This window comes from Leuciscus leuciscus (genome assembly GCF_965113295.1).
Source record: "Leuciscus leuciscus genome assembly, chromosome: 19".
Taxonomy (NCBI): Eukaryota; Metazoa; Chordata; class Actinopteri; order Cypriniformes; family Leuciscidae; genus Leuciscus; species Leuciscus leuciscus.
Genome location: NC_138743.1, coordinates 21,625,439 through 21,647,127, shown reverse-complemented (window position 1 = coordinate 21,647,127; position 21,689 = coordinate 21,625,439). Strand labels below are relative to the sequence as shown.

General features: G+C 38.0%; 1 protein-coding gene across 1 annotated transcript; it reads left to right on the top strand.

Moving 5' to 3' along the window:
* Positions 1 to 225: 225 nt before the first annotated feature.
* On the top strand, positions 226 to 8,910 carry calm1b (calmodulin 1b). The gene is made up of 6 exons (XM_082146944.1): positions 226 to 425; positions 3,895 to 3,925; positions 4,012 to 4,155; positions 7,000 to 7,106; positions 7,237 to 7,372; positions 7,945 to 8,910. Exons 1-6 carry the CDS (start codon positions 423 to 425, stop codon positions 7,971 to 7,973), a joined length of 450 nt encoding a protein of 149 aa, XP_082003070.1. The 5' UTR covers positions 226 to 422; the 3' UTR covers positions 7,974 to 8,910.
* Positions 8,911 to 21,689: the final 12,779 nt, after the last annotated feature.

The window sequence follows — 21,689 nt, the reverse complement described above, 5'->3', positions numbered from 1 at the left end:
GATGTATTGTTTGGCACATACTTGTATGAATCCATCACCCTAATGCTGAAATATTTCAGCAGGACAGAAAGAAAACACTGTTCACTGCATCATCTGCGTGCTTCGGTCGGTCTGCCTGCGCTGTAACGGCGCGTGTCATTGGCTGAGAGGGAAAGGCAGGGCCGCTCCGCGCGCACTGAGTCAGGAAGTGAGTGGCGGATTAATACATGTGCGCTTCTTCTCACCGAGTGAGTGAGCGAGTCCACACAGCACAGGAGCCGGAGTCGCAGCAGTGCACGCGCATCCCGGAGAGCGAGAGAGAGATAGAGACAGAGAGAGATAGAGATAGATATATAGAGAGAGAGTGAGAGAGAGGTAGAGACCTGCTGCGTTTAGTTTAGTCTGGAGATTATCATCATCATCACCCTCTATTCCCTACAAACATGGTACGTGATATTTTAATGCTATACTATTTAATGCAGTAACTCTAACTTTCTGCCCGCACTAAATGAACCTCAAAACAGGCTTTTAATTAAAGCCTTAGTTTGTAGATGTAACTTTCCGAGATAAGATTTCTTGCGAGCTAATTTTAAACATTGCGCGTTATTTGATCAGTTTAGTGGTGGATCGGTCAGTGAAGTCTGAATCTAAAACTGCGCAATTCTTACATCCTTTATCTTACATACGGGTTATACACATCAAATGATGCGGAATACATGCCATGTGTTATAATTGTTGTATTATATCCTAAAATGAGATGATTTAGATCAACATGACAGCACATTGGAAACCTGTAGTTGAGATATTTATTTTAGACAGACTGGGCAGTGTTTTAGGGGTCGAGGGTCAGTAGGTTGGGTTGATAAGGATGTTCATGCTGATATGCTTCTGTTTATGTGAAATATGATGGATGGGACATGTTGAAGATGATTGTAGATGTGTCTCAGATGAGGATGTGTAGGATGTTGCATCATCTATCTCTCTTTATACCCCCTCTAAAGACTGAATTACAACAGCTTGGTCAGTATTTCCCATCTAAAACCACTTTACTGACATTTAAAGGCCTCACTAATGACAGGCAGTTGTATTGTAACCAAACCTCAGTGTTGTGTGGACTAAAAGGGTGTAGGCTTATGGTCATGGTCATTTCCTGTATTTTCTCTGTAGTCACTGTAGCTTATGCAAATAAAAGGTGTGTCGTTGTAGAATGTCTGTCTTGTAGCTTTTTTGTTTGTTTGTTGAATCTGAGAGGTATTGTTTGATATTTCACATGTGATGTAATTGTGGTGCATCCTAGTAAACAGAACCTGTATTCCTTTTTTTCCTTCTTCTTTTTTTAAAATGTGCTTCCCTGCAGAAATCAGAATTCAAAAATTATAATAAATTGTTAGTTCATGTTAGCTCAGGTCCATTAAAAATACTGGTACAACTTAGTAATGTTTTAGTAAATGTTTACATTAACATTAAGATTAGCCTAATAAATGCTTTAAAAGTCTTTTCATTGTTAACTAATGTAAGCCAGATTGAACCTAATAACCAAAAAAAAAAAAAAAAATCTAAACTATGCTATCTGCATTTATTTTATACTCTTTATACTCATACTGTTTGTCAACAGTTGTGTAAGTTTTGTCCATTTTCATTTCTTCTTTAGCAGGACCTTACCTGAGAGCTTATTTCTTTAAGTCTTTAGTAAGTTGTGAAAGATCAAACTCTTGAGCAATAACGTTTTCCCCCTGGGGTTTTGTTCGTATGGCTTAACCAAAAATGAAAGTTGTTAGTTGTTCCAAACCTGTATGAATTTCTTCTGCTGAACAAAAGAAGATATTTTAAGAATGTTAGTAACCAGACAGTTGATGGTAGCCATTGACTTCCATTGTAGAAAAAAAAAATGGGTCAATGGGTGCCTTCAACTGTTTGATTACCAACATTCTTCAAAATATCTTCTGTTCGGCAGAAGAAAGAAATTCATACAGGTTTGGAACAACTTGAGGGTGAGTAAATGATGACACAATTTTCCTTTTTGGGTGACCTAGGCTATCCCTTCAAGTGTTTCTGGACTGGTTTGGTTTATTGTAGGTGGTTTGATCTCTGTATTGGTTTTGTGTGTATTCTAATAAAGAGGAACAGCATCTGGTAGGAGACAGCTGTCCTGGGTGAAGATATGATGTAATGTTCCCTGAAACTCGTGCTTTAGCCTATGTGTTGGGACTCTTGAGGATTATGCTGTGTATACTGACCTACATTCATTTGCCTGAACATTTTTAATAAGCGATAGCCTAGAGCAGCGTTTTAGACAAATACATCTCAGCGCAGATGGGTGACAGTAGTGTCAAGCACAGTAAGTACAGCCGACCGGATTCATTCGTGCAGTTCCTCTGCCCTGTGGAGTTCTAGAGATGTAGTTGTAGAGAGCCTTCAGGTGTGTGATTGAAAATAGAGGAGAAACGGGTCCAATTTCACAGGCTTCGATTTGCATCTTGGTTTTGTGTGGTCACATTTTCTGTAAATGCATCGCTATTAGGTGCAATGATTTGGAAATTTGAGGCTGAAATGAAGTGATATTTTGATACTGATCCTATTGCAAAAATTAATTTTTCAAAAAGCCAACTTGACCTCATTCTTTTACTGAAATTAAAGACAACAATTTTGACATAAGCTTGAAAATATGACACAAATTATGACATACCAAATAAGTAACGAATGATTAAATTGTCACTATATATATATATATATATATATATATATATATATATATATATATATATATATATATATAACCACTGAATTAAATATATAGCCTAAATATAAATAAATTTGTTAGGTCCTAAATTTGTTAGACCTTTCTGATAGGTCTGCCGATAAGTGTTGAAAAGGGAACTGCCGGACGGTTCTGTTAATCACACAGCTATGGCACAACTATTGGTGACTATAATGGCCAAACCTTGGTTGAATATTGACCTGGTCCATATATCAGTCTATGACAAACACTTCAGTAGTTTCAGCCAAAGATCATCATGGCAACTATTAGAAAAGTACTATCAATTCAACTCTTGACTGTCTATTAGCTGTGACTGATACACGATTACCATGTTGTTGGACGTTTTGGAAATTGTCGGGTCCTTGAGCACCTGCTTAAATATGCATGTTTGCAATGTTTTTATCGACCTACAACCACTACTTTCCATTTATTGCCCATTATAAAAGAGAAACGTTTCAGACCGCAGGACAGACAGTCTTCAGAGAGTCCCAGAGCAGCTGCGTCTCTTCCTCTACGATCCCCGTCCCCCAGGAGGAGGCTGATGGAGGGGTACTGGGCACATGGGCATGAGGAATGAAATGAGCCATACAGCTGGCAGCAGAAAGACCCAGATATCCAGAAAACCAGCACTCTTGTCTCAATGTATCTGCCAGTGACTCATGTGTGGCTCTTAAGCCAGTGCATGTTATATGTCATATCATGTGAGAGTATGGCTGCTTAATGCATCAAGGAAGTGGAATAATTAGTGTGATTGAAGGGACGGCTGCGTGTTCCTCTTTCTTTGGTCCATTAGCTCCACTCCACCCCTTCATAATGTGGGTTATTTGTTTTCCTAGCAGCTCTCATCCACTTTAGCAAGCTCTTGAGACTCATACAGCAAGCTTTTCCCTCTTCACTGTTAACCAAAGGCCTGGATTGTTGGTCAATGTCCTGTAATCTGATGCTACTCTATAAAGTGTTTTTGTTTGGATGTCACATAGAAAATCTAAAAATGCATTTGCAACCTTTTCATGCTACAAGTGTCCCATTACCAGTTCAGTTTTTGTATAATGGCAAAACGATAGGACTCTTCTTGGTGTATAGAGGTGCATTAAAAACAGAAATGCTTTTTTTCTGTCTACTTAGTAACCAGCATCTCTTTTCTCTTTGATTTGTAGGCTGACCAGTTAACAGAGGAGCAGATCGCAGGTGAGAGTTCATGCACATAATCGGACCACTTTGATATGTGTGTTTCGAAGCATACACTAAATACAACCGCTGTTGTCTTATCTCAGAGTTCAAGGAGGCTTTCTCCTTATTCGACAAGGATGGTGATGGCACCATCACGACCAAAGAGCTGGGCACAGTCATGCGGTCGCTGGGCCAGAACCCCACGGAGGCAGAGCTGCAGGACATGATCAATGAGGTGGACGCTGACGGTGAGTGGATTTGAAAGTGACTATGAATCAATGTTAAATAAAGTTTATCACCTGTTTACTTCTAAATATCTCAAAATGAAAGGGTTAGTTCGCCCAAAAATACAAATTCTGTCATCATTTACTCAGCCTCAAGATGTTCCAAACCTGTATGCATTCTTTCTTCTGATGAACACTGATATTTTGAAAAACGTGGGTAACCAAACAGTTGACGGCACTCATTGACTTCCATAGTATGGATAAAATACAATGGCTATCGTCAAAAGTTTAGTTACCCACATTCTTCAAAATATCATCTTCTGTGTTCATCTGAAGAAAGAACGTCATACAGGTTTGGAACATTTTGAGGGTGAGTAAATGATGACAGAATTTTTATTTTTGGGTGAAAAAACCCTTTAAAGGTCACTCATAATGTTGTTGTGTCTGACTGCTCAGACAAACAGAGCATGTTTGTTCAGGAAATCAGCCTTCAAATGGCTTACTTATAATTGGGTCAGTGACTCAACACTCTTTTTTTATTTATTTAATTTATTTAAAGAGATTACATTATAAAGATTACATTATAAATACAATTTTATAAAGTGGCATCAAGTCAAAAATGTCAGGGTAATGCAACTGTCCTAATATCATAATGAAAGAAAGGAAATATATCAATAAAACAGCTTTTATATATATATATATATATATATATATATATACACAGTGTATAAACTTGAGTCTGCCAAATCAGTCATTTGGTTTTTACCAACCTGCATGCAGGGGAAAAAAATCATAGTGAGGAAATCATAAAGAAGATCTCTGCAGACCCATTGAAATGTCACAAAAGCTCTACAAAAACCTATTTATGTGTTAAAGGAGTAGTTCACTTTCAAATAAAAATGAGCCCATGATTTACTCACCCTCAAGCCATCCTAGGTGTATATGACTTCTTCTTTCAGACGAATACAATCGGAGTTATATTAATAAACATCCTGGCTCTTCCAAGTTTTATAATGGCAGTGGATTGCAACCAGCAGATTGAAGCTCTAAAAACGTGCATCCATCCATCGTAAACGAACTCCAACCCTAGGACTATTTTTTTTTTTTTTTTTTTTCACATTGGAGTAAGTACAGCCATTTAAACTCATCGTTGTGACTCACTCAGCAAGGAGTGACACCAGAAAACTCTTCCATCAGCCTCCTGTCACAGACCTCTCAGACAGACAGACGAGATGGTCTGGAATGATCAGGAGGCTGAGATTTGCGAGTCTTCTTCGATCAGCGAATCGATGGGCCTGTGGGATGCAGCCTGCCTCTCTCCTGCCGTGACATGATCTAGGTCAGACGGCAATAATGCGAGTAGTGCAAAATAAAAGTAATTGCATAATCCACTCTTTGCGTTTGTCATCTCGTTCCCACACACTCATCCAACTCAGTTGCCGGGAAACCGTGGAAGAACTTATTTTGAGAACCGACACTGGAAGTGACCTGGAAATGGCTGATTTCAGCACAATCGTGTGTTGCTGAGTGGTTCTTCTAGTAATGAATTGCATCCCCCTCTGGTACCTTTGAAAGACTGTGCTAATATGACTCAACATCCTGTGGCAATCGAAGGTCTTACATTTTTATCTGCCACGCTAAGAATGTGGCTTGTTGCACACATTTTCATTGAATACGAGTTTCACTCGTGCTACATTATGCCACAGACCATCTGCTGCAACCCAAAGGTTTTAGGTTTTAGACCATAGGTTTTAAACCAGAGTCAAAGTTCAATGTCTCTTTTAGGATGGCTAATCCTAGACCAGTGGTTTCACGCATCCAGTCAGTAATCCAGCCTGGTCTTTATTACCGCACACTTGACCTATTTCAGACCTCGATGAACGTTAGACATGGTTTAACTCTTTTATGGTCAAGCTAAGGCTAGTCCGTGCCAGCTTTAGGGATCTAGCCACGTCTCTTATATCACAGTAACCCTCTCAGCTTTTATTATTCACCGCAGCCCCTTGAGGACTATCATCTCCTGCTAATCCAGAGTGAGTCACATGGTTTTTGATCTCTCTTAGCGAATCCCCACCTCCCAGTACTCATCTCTTTGATGGCTTGCTTGTAAACTGTGAGTGACCACGGCGTGACACGGCTGTGGTTTGCGTTCTGAGAGCTTTCCAAGTAAATGACCCTAAGATGGGGTGGAGATCACCCAAAACACAGATCTTTAACTTTGACACTTCAATATGGAAGCCTTTTCTTTGCCTGAGAGACAAAAACAGAAGAGGTGATTGTGAGATGAATTTTAAAATAAGAAATACAATTAGAGTTGTAGTTGTAATTATAAGAAAAGGCCACATTGCATGAAGTCGTAGTCATGAGAAATGGGTCACGTTTATGAGAAACAAGTTCATTCAAAGTTGTTTATTTCTTGCAATTTTAAGATTTAAAGTCGCAATTACCTTATTTTGTTAAGGCCCGTTCACACCAAGGATGATAACGATAAAGATATTGTTCTAAAAATCTTTCTAAAAATAATGACACAGAGGAACCATATCGTTGGAATCACTTTCAGAATGATTATTCTAGCTGATGAACAATTAAAACATTGAGAGCCAATCAGAATCCACCAGACTTTAATGAGCTTAAGCATTTAAAAAGGTAGATGACAAAACTGCAGCACACGCTTGGAATAAACAGAACGATATCGTCCACTGGCGTGGACGCCTAACAGTTTTCGTTATCTTTATAGTTATTGTTCTTGGTGTGAACGGGCCTTTACTCTGAGGCGGAAATGGTTTATTATACCTCTCAGAGTATTTGAGGTGAACATTCCTGTCAATACTTCGGTTTTCAATAAAATTTCACTTCCCTTTTTCTTAGGAAATGGAACCATAGATTTCCCAGAGTTCTTGACGATGATGGCCAGGAAAATGAAGGACACAGACAGCGAGGAAGAGATTCGCGAGGCGTTTCGGGTATTTGACAAGGTATGTTTGAGCTGTAACTACTTTACTTGGCTTTAGTTTGTTTATTACGGCCAAAATCGAAAAAAGTCACGGCAGTGAGGCCAAAGTTTTCCTGCCCTTTCTGTGACTTATATTGTCTTATTCCTTCCAGGACGGTAATGGCTACATCAGTGCTGCAGAGTTGCGTCATGTCATGACAAACCTCGGCGAGAAGCTGACAGATGAAGAGGTGGATGAGATGATCAGAGAAGCCGACATAGATGGTGATGGTCAGGTGAACTATGAAGGTATGTTGCTTACCTCTCAACGCTCACTGTATTTCCTACAACATTCCTTTTTTTAGTCATATGTTTGTTTGGCTATTATAAAAGGCTATTTTGTAAAACAGATAGTCCCGGTCCTTGTTTCCAATTGGTTGAGCCACGTTCGAAACCGTTGTAAATTACTCTACATTCAACTGTGATCTCATTACCTCATGATTTCTTAATGATTCGTTCAGAGAACTAAATTTCCTTTAAAATCTCATCTGTGGTGTTTACTTTATTCATCTCCATGTTGGAATCACCACAGTATATTTTACTATCTGCGTTGAAAATGGCTCATATTTCCCAGAATGCACCATAATCGTACAGAGCACATGTGAAAGAGCCTCTTTTTGTCTTGCTGAAAGCGGAGCCTCTTGATTAGACTCGTATGAAAGCTATTCGGAAATGGGACGCTAATTACCGTGTGAATTCTACCTTCACCTCTTGATTAAAAAATTAATAAGCCATTCTGCAATTTAGCAGCTGGGTGCGCAGCGTGGCGTTCGGCCAAAAGCAACTGCCTAATCTCATTTTCTCTCCATCTCTCCTCTCAGAATTTGTACAGATGATGACCGCAAAGTGAAGCCGCCTCCTTCTGCCGTGCCCTCTTAGAAGAGAAAAAAAAATCAGTCAAATGTTTTACTTACCTCTTGGGAAAAAAAATGTTTATTTATTCACAATATTTCTGTTTAAAAATAATAATAATTGAATGTTAAAATAAAGTATCCTTCTGTCCACACAGAAAATAATAATAAAAAAAAAAAAGTCAAATATCTGCATGAAATGGTTAGTGATCATGTCCCCAAAGATCAGTCTAGCATCAGTTATTCAAGAGAAAAATATCCTGTAACTACCTTCAAACTGAAAGAAAAACAGCATTTGGTGAACTCCTTAAGTTCCATCTGCTCTTGATAATGTTTGGGCTGGCCATTCTCCTTTTTTCTTTTTTTTTCTTTTTTTTTTTTCTTCTTTCTGTTCTTCATGCATGCAGCTTGAGCCCGGAGCTCATTCTCCAGCCAATCAGAGCGTGCTGAGTCCACTGAAGTGTTGTATTGTGTTTTTTTTATTTATTTTTTTATTTAAGAGGAACCACAAGTAGAGAGAAAGCTTGTCAATTCAAGTTTCGAGTGGAATGGGGCTTTAAGGTATTGCGGGGGATAAGAAGCAAAAATCAAAAATGAAAAAAAAAAAAATCAGATTTTTTTGGCATGATTTTACTTTTTGTTTAGTTTTTTTTGTCAGTCATTTATTTTCATTTCAATGACTTTCTTTTACTGGACTGCCGTCTCTGTGGTGTCTCACCATGATGGAGATGATGGAGGGATGTTCGAGATGGTTGGAGGACTGTGTCTGAGCCTTCACTTTTCTGTCATCTGTTTCTTTACTCCTGAACGGTGAATTCTCCCCTGCATCTCTTCTGCTGCGGGAGTTTGCACTCCAACTCTTCAGTTTGCATTCATTCCAAGTTGTACATGCTACTGTTTTAATATTTTCTTCGAATAAAGTGACCATGTACTTTACGACTCCCTGCTCTATGCTGTTCCTTATGAAACCATCCTGTGTCCGTTGAGCGAAGTAAGGTCCAGGTTTTCTGACATCCATCCCGTTTGAGCTCAAATAGATCAGTGACCGCACTAGACCACCTGTGTTCCAGCTAAATTACAGCTTCCTGTTGAGACGAAGCCATCAAACATTTAATAACCCGATCATCTAGCTTCCCTTCCAGTTTTCTCCTTTTCTCAAGAGTCATTTTACACCTCAGTTTTCTCAACTTCACATATGTATGTATATATAGACACAATTCTCTTTAGAATTGACCTGCATAATGCAAAGCTCCTAATCTTTACCGCCGCCCACCCAAGAAGCAGGAGACAGTCTCACTCGCCAAACCCACACATTTTGACATCTGAGCTGCCCTGTGGTTAAATTAGGAGTATCAATATTTCACGTGAAAATGAGGCAGGATGTTGCCGTACCAGTAAGAAGAGAGCAGGATTTACCACCCTTCCCCCTCCACACCTCCACACCTCCTCTCAACCATCAACAACACAGACTAAAACCCTATCATATTACACAAGACAATGCAGAGACTCTCCTGCATGTTACAAATAAAAAAAAATTATAACATTTTTAAATTAATTGTATTTGCATAACTACATTTTTCAATTCAAAGTAGTGTGCGCACATTCTAAATTGAGCAGGTGCTCGGTCAAAAAAGTCTAAAAAAATACAGCACACTGTTTTATCTGCTCCCATTAAACTTAAATAAATGTCCTTTTTTGATTCACAAGACAGCAGTGTGTCCACATCAGACGACACTTAGCAACACTTGTTTGTGCAATTTATGTGCAACATCACTTGATGAAATATCACTGTAACCTTTACCAGCTGTTTTTGTGGCAAAGACTTCCTCCTGTCTGATATCAGATCAGTATTTCTGAAGGTTTTCATTGCAAAACTGGCCCCTTTTTTTCTGTATTATGACACCAGTCCGGATGTGAAAAAGTATATTAGTCAAATCCTTTGAATTTGACATGGAGTTCTCATAAAAACTGTAATCCTGAATAAGTTGGCAAAACTCAGAAAAAAATTAGGCAATCAATTACATCAAATTGTTTATGTTAAGAAATTCAAGGTTTAAGTAAGCAGAACATTATATAAAATTTGATTTTAGCATTTACTCTCCATTTGAGTGTCATGGCAAAGCATGCTGGGAAATAGAAATCCCAGCCCAGTTTCAGTTTCAGTTCAAATTAAGTTAGTCTAAATTAAAAGAATCAAGTAAATATAATTCAAAACAATGAAACAATTCAGATTACTTAAAATGTGTCAGTTTTGTGAACTCAAAAGAAAAAGATGGTTCTAAATACTCATAAAAGTAAAGTTAATTTGCTTGAAGTATTTTGTTTAATTTAAATTGGCTCTACTCAATCCAAATAATTATTTTGAGTGTTAGGGTTTACAGCTTGAGTATTTGGACACTTAAAGGGCTAATTCACCAATGGCAAAATGGGCTTTCAATAAAACATGGGGTAACACTTTATTTCAAAAGTCCAAATAGACATTCCACTAACTATAAGTAACTTTGCAACTACATGTCAACTAATAGTCATTAGAGTATTAACAGACTGTCTGCTTATATGCTAACACTTTATTTTATTTCTCCCCAACAGACATTCTACTGACGATAAATAACTTTGCAACTGCATGTCAACTTATTCTACTAACCCGAACCCTAACCTAACAGTCTACTAATACTATGAGAGTAAGTCAATGCTATACCTGATTTGAGAAAACCGAGAAAAGGGGCTGTTGTCTTCCATTTTGCCAAATAGGAAAACTTCAGCACCCATAATGCACTGGGCATGTTGCCATCCAAGGCCACTTCCAGTCTTTTCCTATTCACCTTATATTTATACAGGGAGGTAAGCTATTTTCTGTCAATGTGCTGAGACTTCCAGTTCATTTGCCGCTATAGGTAAATATCTGGAATCTGGATAATATGATAACAAGTAATAGTTTGCAATATCAAGCAGCATAACGGACAGTTTTCGTGCAGATGAAATAACAGGAAGAGGATGAGACTGGAAGCCTCGACAGTCGACAAAATCAACTCACAATGGCTGCACTGCACTTACGTTAAGAACAAGGTGAATTGAGTCAAATACCGCCTTGTGTCAGAAGGAAATACTTCTTAGCAAACTTTTATTTTAAATGGTATCGACTTGTTTTGTTTCCGGGTGCAAGAATTAAAAAAGTAAACGTTTAGTGGGAGTGAGCCGTGAAGAAGCCTGCTTTACCATGATGCTATTTAAAGAGTAGACGAAGTACGATACCATTACCAGTGATAAACCTATTGTGCAATAAATGTTTTGTTTTGTTCTGTGTCTGTGGACAGGGATACAAAAATGCGTAATTATAATCTGTAGTTTTCACCAAAGCTCCCGAGCTGTCAAAAGTCCGCCGGATTATTTGCTGACAAATAAATGGGAATTTCTCAGACCTGGACTGTTCATTTACATTGTAACAATACAAAGCAGGTTGAAAATCAGCAAACTTGCACTTTGTCACTATTAGAAATGTGTGAATTGCATTCAAATTGATCCAAACATCAAACTAAGAGTACACTAAGTACAATCAACTTGGATGTTTAAGTCATTTCAACTTAAATTATTATGTTAATTAATAATAAAAAAAACGTGTTGAATATTGTATAATGTACAGTATAAAAGGTGAAAATTGCTTAACTTATTTTGATGAGTTAAAGCAATGTAAAAACATATGTTTTCATAACTTATTGGTCATATAATCTTTTACAGTGTATCTTCATCTTTTATTCATGTATTATTGAATCTGTGGCTCTGAGCAGGAAGCTGTAGAAACTGTCAGGCAAGAGAGAAACCGCACAGACACACTGAGACACTAACATCAGCATACAGGATTACGAAGCCTGAAGACAGTTTGTTACATAACACTGCTGACAGCAGTTTGTGTTTCTTTCTGTCTCTGTGTGTGTGTGTGTATGACCATGTCTCTGTGTGTATTGGAGTACAGTATGGCAGAGTGCAACACAGTGAACCCGCCATGAAAAGTCACGCACAAAGCCCTGAAACATAATGCATAAAACCCCTTTCAGACAGATTTTGTAATAAATTGCTTCAAAAAAACGTTTCTTCATGCGTCTTCCCAGCGAGGATGCACTGAGGAGGGGTTTCCCCACAACCACATGCTGAACACTGTTGGCGAAAGTTACTTTTATGTGTTACAATGTTATATTACTCGCTAAAACGTTTTTTTTAAAATGAAAAGTAGTGTTATATTACGTTACTTTTTCTCACCTGGCTGAGGCTCACTCTTTTCCAGGCCTTGCAGGTTTTTTTGTTTGTTTTTTTTGTTTTTTTTTGTTGCAATTGTTTAACACAGTAATGCATTCAACAACATAGCCTATATATACCTTCATTTTCTTTTAAAAACACATTTAGAATATTATTATATTCTGACCAATTAGAATATTTCCTTGCCCCTATGCTATGCCATACAAAAGATCTCAGAGCATTACAGGTTATATTTCCTACCGTACAACTCTGTTTATTGAAAGTGGTATTTTTTAACTTTTTGTCTCTTCCTGCGGACGCATACGTCATGAACAAGAAAGAGCTTAAAATATTTAAGCAAATGAATTAAAACTGAATTTTAAAAAGTAACTCAATTAATGTATACATTTATAAAGTAATGTGTTACTTTCAGAAATGTATTAAAAAAAGTAATCTGACTATGTAACTTGTAATGTACTCCCAACTCGCACTCTCTAAATATTCCCGGCAGGGAAATGGAGTGAGGCAGGGCTGCAGTCTGAGTCCGACTGAGTCCGAAAACGAATGTAACTACACAAACTCTATACTTCATTTAGTATATGTGGTTCTATGAATATGCAAATTAGCCCCGCCTCCACTCACTCACACCAGCTCAGAGATCCACTCGTTGACGATCACACGATCTGATTGGTTACAAGGTAGTTTGTGATACTCAGCATTCAACAGTGGTGTTGACTTATGAATTTGCACATGGGTTGTCTTAAAGCATATTAATAACACCACGTAGACATATAAACAACATTAAAAGCTTGACTTTCACCATAGAGGGACTTTAAAAAAAACATTAGTAGATTATGTCATATGTAGCATTGTTAATAAATAAATAAATAAATACAATTTATTTAGTGGTTCTATGGGGGTTTATTTTGTTTATTTTGTTTAGGTTTATTTTGGAGGTCAACATGTGTTTTTAGTGATTCATCATGTGTCTTTTAGATTTGTGTCAATTTCTTCAATAATAGTTTTGGAGTTGTTGGAGTCAGTTAGGAATTGAGTATCATGTTGAAGAGCGAGTGTGTTTAGAGGATGAGATTCTGCTGAGGTTTCATTGGCGAGGAGGGCTTTATATTGGTCTGAATCAGGATTGGACTGATGGAGGTGATGCCACACCTCTTCTGGACCTCAATGTTCAGCAGGTACAAGCCTAATTCAGCCCTGCAGGTGTCATTGGACCCCTCTGCTTCTGTGGACCCCTAAAATGTTTTTGGCAATTTCAAATTGTTTTTCGACTTATGTTTTATCACAATTTTTAAAATTTAGTACTGATCCCCAAAGAATAAGAATTTGAAATCCATGACTTTGGTTTTGTCCAGATTGAATGTCACTCGTGACAGTACTGTTACAGCAGGGACAGGTTCTGCTGAAGACCCTTAGCTGTGCGGGACAGCAGGACCAGATCATCCGCGTACATCTGACCTCTGATCTCTGTGTAGATTGAGGCCGGGGACAGTAGAATGTTCCAGCGATGATGCCAGATCATTGATGTAGATGTTAAATAGAGTCGGACTCAGACTGCAGCCCTGCCTCACTCCACTTCCCTGCTGGAAAACGCTGTTCTGTGATTATTGATTCTCTCTTTCTCTCTCTCTCTCTCTCTCTCTCTCTCTCTCTCTCTCTCTCTCTCTCTCTCTCTCTCTCTCTCTCTCTCTCTCTCTCTGGTCCAATTCTCACTATTGACTATGACTTTTGCCTCAATAAATTCCTAATTACTGCTTATTAATAGTTAAGGCAGTTGTTAAGTATAGGTATTGATGATTAAGGGATGTAGAACAGAATAAGGCATTAATATGTGCTAGTTTATAAGTACTAATAAACAGCCAATATCCTAGTAAATGGCATGCTTATAATAGTGAGAATTAGACCCCAAACTAAAGTGTTGCTATACACTCTTAAAAACAAAGGTTCTTAATTGGCATTGATGGTTCCCTGAAGAACATCCATGGAACCTTTCCATTGAAAGGTTCTTTATCTAAAATGTATTAAAATGTTTTTCACACTAAGAAAAAAAATGGTTATTTTAAGAACTATTCACTGTAAAGTTCTTTAAGGAACCCACAAAACCTGACTTTTGGAACCTTTATTTTTTATGAGTGTATAATAATGCTGATACAATGTTTATTATTTTGTATAGGACATATTTAACAAATCTTCTTCTTAAACCAAAATTGCTCATTAATATTTGAAAAACTGTTATCCCTAAAATCAGTCATGGTGTGACTTAACCCATAATATATTAAATGTATTAATTATGAAAATGTATTTTTTGAAAACTTTTTTGAAAATAATGATTATGATGTGTACACCATTGTCACGTTCAAGTTCAGTCAGTGTAACCTTCATGGACTTTTAGTTTGTTTGTCTTCAGTCACATGTTTCTTTTGTTCTATTTTCCCGCCACTCATCAGTCACCATGGACACTAATCCTCCACAACAGCTGCTCATCATTTAGTTCGTTTTCTCTGTGTATAGTTCCTGTGTTTTCTGTCTTCTGTTGTCTGTCTATGTTTGTGTAAGCGTGTGTTTAGATACATACTGTTACGCCTCTATACCCTTTTGTTTTTATGAAACTATTTTGATCCTGTCTTCAGCCCTTTATCTTCATCTGGCAACAACCTTACAGGTGTTAGGAAAATGTTAGCACACTTTACCTATAATGTCTTCACATTTGAGTCATTGCATTTAAAATGAACTGTATGAAATACCAACATGACAACAAAAGTTTATATTTTTTTAATAAATATGCCCCCCCCCCCCCCCCAAAACTATTTACATACACAGCAAGTACACTTGTATTCACCGTCAATAAGCATATTTATTTATTAATCTGACTCAAAAGTCTGAGGAAACGCTGAATGTGCCTGATAATTGTGAGCGTTTGTGTTCGTGTGAAGATGACTGCAGCATCAGCTCTCTGACCTACATTTCTCAAACAGCATTGGTGCGACAAACAGACCTTTAAATTACAGAAGCCGTGAAAACATCCCTCAAGCGCTTTAGATCGGATATTCTATTAATAATTCATTCATTTATCACAGTGTGAAAAAAAAAAAAAAAGAAGAAGCTGAAGACAGCAGAACATAAAAGGAACTGGGGTATCCCAGATTTTGTTTTGCTGCATAAATCCTCTGCAGTGTTTCAATGTGTGTGTGACGCTCTGGAGCTCTGCTCAGTGAAGAAGAACATCCTTTCCTATCATTTATGACACAGAGCCTAAGTTCAGGAAAGCTTCCCCGGGAAAACTGCAGATGGGGAGGGTGACTGTCAGCTTAACAAAGAGGGAAGAAAATAAAAGACGTGAGCAGTTTGCAGAGGGATCCCAGGGCTTTTCCACATCAGGAGGAAACCCTCAGGCTCATCTTTTATTCTTTCCTCCTTTTACTGTATCCCTGTCTCTCTTCCTTTTTCTCAAACAGAAATATACACTGCGGAGCAATCTAATCTAGTATTCTCAAACTCGTCTTCAAAGAGATCATTTTTGACATATTTCAGACATATTAAATAATGAAAAAAGACTGTAATGGGGTTGGGGTTGGTAAGATTTTTTTATGTTTTTGTAAGAAGTCCTTTATGCTCATCAAGACAAAATACAGCAAAAACAGCAAAATTGTGAAATATTTTTATAATTTAAAATACTTGCTTTCGATTACAATATATTTTAAAATGTAATTTATTCCTTTGATGTCAAAGCTGAAATTTCAGCATCATTACTCCAGTTTTAGTGTCACATGATCCTTCAGAAATCATATGATGATTTGATGCTCAATAAACATTTATTATTATTATAAATGCTCAAAACAGTTGTGCTGCTTAATATTTTTGTGGAAACAAAAATCCTTTTTTCAGGATTCTTTGATGGACAGAAAGTGAACAGAATTTATTTAAAGTAGAAATGTAATACGATGTAAATGTCTTTACTGTAACTTTCACTGTAAAATGTTATCTACTTTAATGGGATCTACTTTAAAATCTACTTTAAAATTGCTTGGGAATTTCACAAATAATTACAAAGAAATGGCAAGTAACACTAAATTAAACGTTACATTTGGACGTAGAAAGACTGAAATACAATTTTCCTGTAAAACAGACAAAAAATTATATTTTATTTACAACTTGGAAAAATCTTTTTTTACAGTGTAGTTCTATCATGACAACTCTGGGAGAGTTTAGCATGGTAATGGATATGACAATGTTAATGTATTTAGTTTTGGCAGAATATATCTGCTACACTGCTGCTGCAGAGCAAGTACTTGCTACTGCTAATTTATACACAGACACTCTGCTGTAAGCATGTAAGACATACTAATAGCATATATTAAATTACTCAGCAAATCTATACAGGTGGAGCTGGGGAAGGTGGAGGGTTTCAGAGGAACTTTGAAAGCTCGCTACAAGCTGATACAGCAAACACTGATCAACTCTTTGAATGTAGAGCTGCAGACGCATCAAGAACCAATCAGCTTGTGCCATGTAGTTAACGATGTAATTGACCAGCCTGCCCCATTTCATGACAGAACTTGTTATTTCACTGTTATACGTGTGGTTTATGCAGTGTGGGGTTGCGGGTGTAACATGGCTGTCATGGCTCAAAGAGGAAGTGAGAGTGAGATGACAGTTACGCCTATTGCTGAGAGAAGGCAAAAAAAGTACACTGGACAGAAAAGAGACATGACTGACACTGTGGACGGAGAACACCATTCTAGGTTTAACTCACAAGTCATGGTGCATTGACCACTGTGGAGGTGAGAATGAGGGATTGCAGCAGCGTCAGCACGCTCAAGAGAAAAAGTGCTGAGCTGGGATCCTCCTGCCAGGGATTTCCTCACTCTGATGTACACCCCCCCCCCATCCCGCGCTGTAATCTTGGATTTATGCCACCTGAGCCGGGGAATGCTGGGACACAACGCGCTTCTGCATAACTGACTGCAGAATGAGCATTTGGCTATTAGTGGGAGTGACGGCCAGAGCGGTGAATGCTTTGCAGTGGCGATAAAATGCTAATGTTAAGCAGCGCTCACGTGACATTGTGAGTAAAATGGAGCAGCAAGATATTGCTGTTTATGATGGGGGAGACGGCCAGATGCAATTTCCTACATGTATAGTTATAAACCTGCGGTAACGCAATCAAACCCGAGGGGAATGAAGTATATCAATTTATGTTCACGTCCTGCAGTCTAATTAAACTGAGCGGATTGTGTGAGTCTTTCCGAGAGCTCTTTTATAGGCTTCACAAGAGATTGGCCCATTTTCCTGCCAGTTCCTCTGGTATTGATGGCGTCTGCAGATCTCTGGAGCACTGAGGCATACGGAGCTGACGCTGCCTTTTGATGGAGAGACGACCTGACGCATTTTCTGCAGTGCGAAAGGGAGGAGAAGTTCTTGTGTCTTAATGACTAAAGGGGATATTTAGACAATGAGTAAACAATGCTGAATGTTCTAATGTTTACTGTTGAGAGATTAAGTTACTTGTTTAAGCTCATCGATAACCCTACAATTGTGCCCCATGACCTTTGAAGCATTTGAGGTTTAAATCCCAATTTTGTTGTAGGAACTATTGGATGTGTCAGATAAATTATTACCGAGTTAACCTAGCATGAGAAGTAACTTTTACCATTTTGAATTCATTGTAGAATTGAATTAACTGTAGTAAACTCATTTTAATTATTAACCCTGTGCACTTGTAGTGTACATGCAAGACTTCAGATGCAAAAGCCTTTGTTGTGTTGAGGTATTCCAATTACTTTTGTTTGATTTGTTCATTGCAAACAGCTGAAAGTCTGTAAATTTTGCCAATAAATCTGATTTTCAATGGGGGTTGAATATTTTTGACTGTACCTGTAAATAACATGCACATATGTCTCAAGTTTGTTCTGTTTTGTTCAGTTTTCCTGGTCTGTTCTATTTTGTCTCTTGCTTCTAGTTTGTTAATTGGTTCCGTTCTCTCAGTTTCCCCATAGATATCATATAATAAAGGCTAGATGTCTCGTCCGCGCTGCTGGCCAATGGAGGTCGACGTCCGCACGTGGCGGCCATCTTGCCACAGGCAGCTCGCTCACTCGTGACATTGTGTTTTAATGCTGCATGTACTTTTTAATGTTTAACTTGCTAAATTTTCTACCGATTTTGGTTTGTTATAAACGTCAGAGATCTAGTTATGACACTGCATACATGTGAATAATTATAACCATGGACATCAAGCATTCGGAATTATAGCCACATTAATAACGTTTGTAAGAAACCCAACCGTTTGTAAATCCGTCAAGATTTCAGCGAGATAAGAGTATTTGTGTTCGTGCAGATCACTCACCTTACATCAGGTAACGTTACCACAGAGCCCGCCAGAAAGCCTGCCTGTGACAAGATGGCCGCCGGTGATACCCTCCGAGACTCCGCCTTAAGACATCTAGCCTTATATGGATATCTATGCGTTTCCCTGCCTGTTTGTCTCCATGGTTATATATTAATTAGAGTCCTCAGTTCAGGTGTGTCTAGTTAGTTTCTCCCTTTTTTTGCTCTTTGCACTCTACCTCAGCTAGTTCCCTGTCCTGCATTGTTTATCGTCTATGTGTTAAGCTATGTGCTATTTAGCCTCGCCCCAAATTTTGGCAACAGGGTTGCAATGCAAGCTCAATAATAATAATAAAGACTAGAAAATTCAACAGCTCACATATTTTGATCTCCTGAGGCTAACAATTTTCTTTTTCTGAAGGTTAAGCAGCTCCATGACCAATTGTAAAGCAAAAAGTATAAATTTTCTAAATCTTTTCAAAGTTTCAGGCCCTATTTTGTGACCTATTCATGGAAAATACCTTTGACATTATATTCCATTATGGAAACAATGAGGACACACAAACTTTGAAAGGCAAATTCTTCTGCATGGCTAAGGCAAATGGAATGACTTAATTTCCACATGAAAAAGTGGAAACTAAAACTAAGTTGGAGGATTATATTGCAGAAAACCTTCACCTTAAGTGTGCTGAAACTGGCAAGTTAGACAACTTAAGCCCTATTCGGACGGGACTAGTTTTCTAACCGACGTTTCAGTTACAGTTTTTATCACTCGACGTCTGTGATTTCATGTACAGATTCGGATGGGACTTACATCTCGGTGTTTATAACAGAGGTCGAGTGTGTGTTTTCTAGACGTGGGCTTTACGGAAGGTCATGTGCTGTGCTTGCGTGCATCACGTATGACGTATATGTTTCAAGTTTATATTTATTGATATCATTTTTATATATTAACTTCACGTTTACAAAGGAGCAGCGAAATCTAGACGAGCATCTTACTCTTACCTGACACTGATATTAAAATGGATAGTTTTCACCATAAGTTGACCAAAATTTTAACCAAACATGCCTTGGATGAACAAAATCCTTCATTGCGATAAGCAAACTTTTTCATTTCTCTTTCCGAGAATTTGACTTTCCATTACTACATTCTACAGCATTTATATTCTCTAACATCACAAATAGCCTACAGTGCGATTCAGAGCCGAAGTGTTGCAACTAAATCTCTCCTGCATCCTGATAACTTGCAAAGGAGTAGCAAAGATATTTGACTTTCAGACAAAGTGGAATGGAAATGGAAATTAACCCTTTTTGTTCTAGACCTTTGTTTTCGTGCTCAGCTCCTCATTTCAGTAGCTTTGAAACCCCTCTGTTCTCGAAAGCACCTGAACATGCTCTCCGGCTTATAAATAAAAGAATCCGATGTAGCGGTGGGGCAAGCAACCGAGGGAAAACCCGAGCTAGCAGACTGTAACACACACCACAGTCTAATATTTCTGCTATAGTGCGCTAGTCAGATTTCCTTTAGTCATTCGTCTTTCAAAGTTTACGAGCTACAAATAGATAAGTGACACTGTTCTGTGCTAGCCTGGTATTGGGGCTAATAACCGAATGGCCTCATCAACTAATGAGTCATTGGATCCCAAAAGATAAGTTTATAGGTTGCCGGTTGATGCAATCTACTCAATAATGCAGAATTCGGACCTTTAAGCTACAGACGTGTACATTTGAAGAGCTATATTTACAGTGAGTGTACGCTGTATCCCACCTGAGACCACTGAGATGGAAATTAGTGACTCATCTGCTGCTCTTTTGACTCTCCATGTAACATTCACTTGATCTGGAGGCTGCATGTTTAGTATGGAAATGGAGAGGCTAAAATTAATATGTTCAACTGCGTCTAGCAATGTGTCATTCCAGAGCAGTGGTCGAGCTTGTGTTTTCAATGTGAGTGCAGGTGAAAAGGTCTCTGCATTTGGTGCTCAAGAAACTGAATAAAGAAAATGCTATATGTGCAAGTCATATTTCATATCAACACATATTTCTTGATGTGTACCTGAGGGTTTTGAAAAATTTGTATGGCATTTTCAAGAAATGGTTTTGTGTAACCATAAAGAAATATTACATAACCTACTTTTCTTACACTTCAAATACATGTGAGGGTGCTTTTTGTCTCTCAAGGTGTTTTATATTATTAATTCATAAATATCATGATGTTAAGGGGGGTTGTACCACATGGTATTTTGCAATCTAAACTAGTATTGTCATGTTATTATTGGTTGTTTTTTTGGGGGGGGCATGTTTCTGTCCAACATTTGACTGATTTTGAGGATAAGGCTTTTCAAATATAAACATTTTAAAATGTATTTTACTAAAAAATCTTATTTGAAAATTAATTTTAATTCAGGAATAAAACATGCTCATCATAGAAGAGGTGTATACAAGTCATTGTATGTGTGAAATGCATTAATATACTTTATTAATATTCAAGACCGGTCAAGACCACAACTGTGGTCACTAAATTGATTTTATACAAACATTCAAGAAACTACATTTTAGTTTTAAAACATGAATGTCAACAGTATTTACGCAGTTGTAATTGTACCAATTCAGATGCAACTTCTGTGGCACCTCTGCAGTGCAAAGATGAATTTTCTTAGTGATTTCAGTTGATTGTTAACAGCTCTATAGTGTCTTATTCTAATTGTAATTGATTAAATATAAGATGTTTCTCAGGTAGTAAATGTTGATGTTTTAGAGGAATTTAAGTAATGCTGGTCTGGTGTTGGTCTTTACTTGGTCTCGCCACACCTTGGTCTTGTCTTGGTCTCAACCCCTGAAAGTCTTGTTCTTGTCTTGGTCTCAACCCTCAAAGTCTTGGTTTCAACACCGAAAAGTCTTGGTCTCAACACACACTGGTCTTGGTTTTGACTCAGTCTTGCCATGCCTTGGTCTCGTCTTGGTTTCAACACCGAAAAGTCTTGGTCTCAACACACACTGGTCTTGGTCTTGACTCGGTCTCGCCATGCCTTGGTCTTGGTCTCAACACCTCTAAGTATTGGTCTTGTCTTGGTCTTAATCACCTCAAAGTCTTGGTCTCAACACACACTGGTCTTGGTCTTGACTCAGTCTTGTCATGC

What these genes read in the sequence shown, in the direction of transcription:
- calm1b (XM_082146944.1), top strand. An exon ending in CAATGAGGTGGACGCTGACG is followed by an intron (nt 4,156 to 6,999) that starts GTGAGTGGATTT and finishes CCTTTTTCTTAG; the next exon opens with GAAATGGAACCATAGATTTC. An exon ending in CGTTTCGGGTATTTGACAAG is followed by an intron (nt 7,107 to 7,236) that starts GTATGTTTGAGC and finishes TATTCCTTCCAG; the next exon opens with GACGGTAATGGCTACATCAG.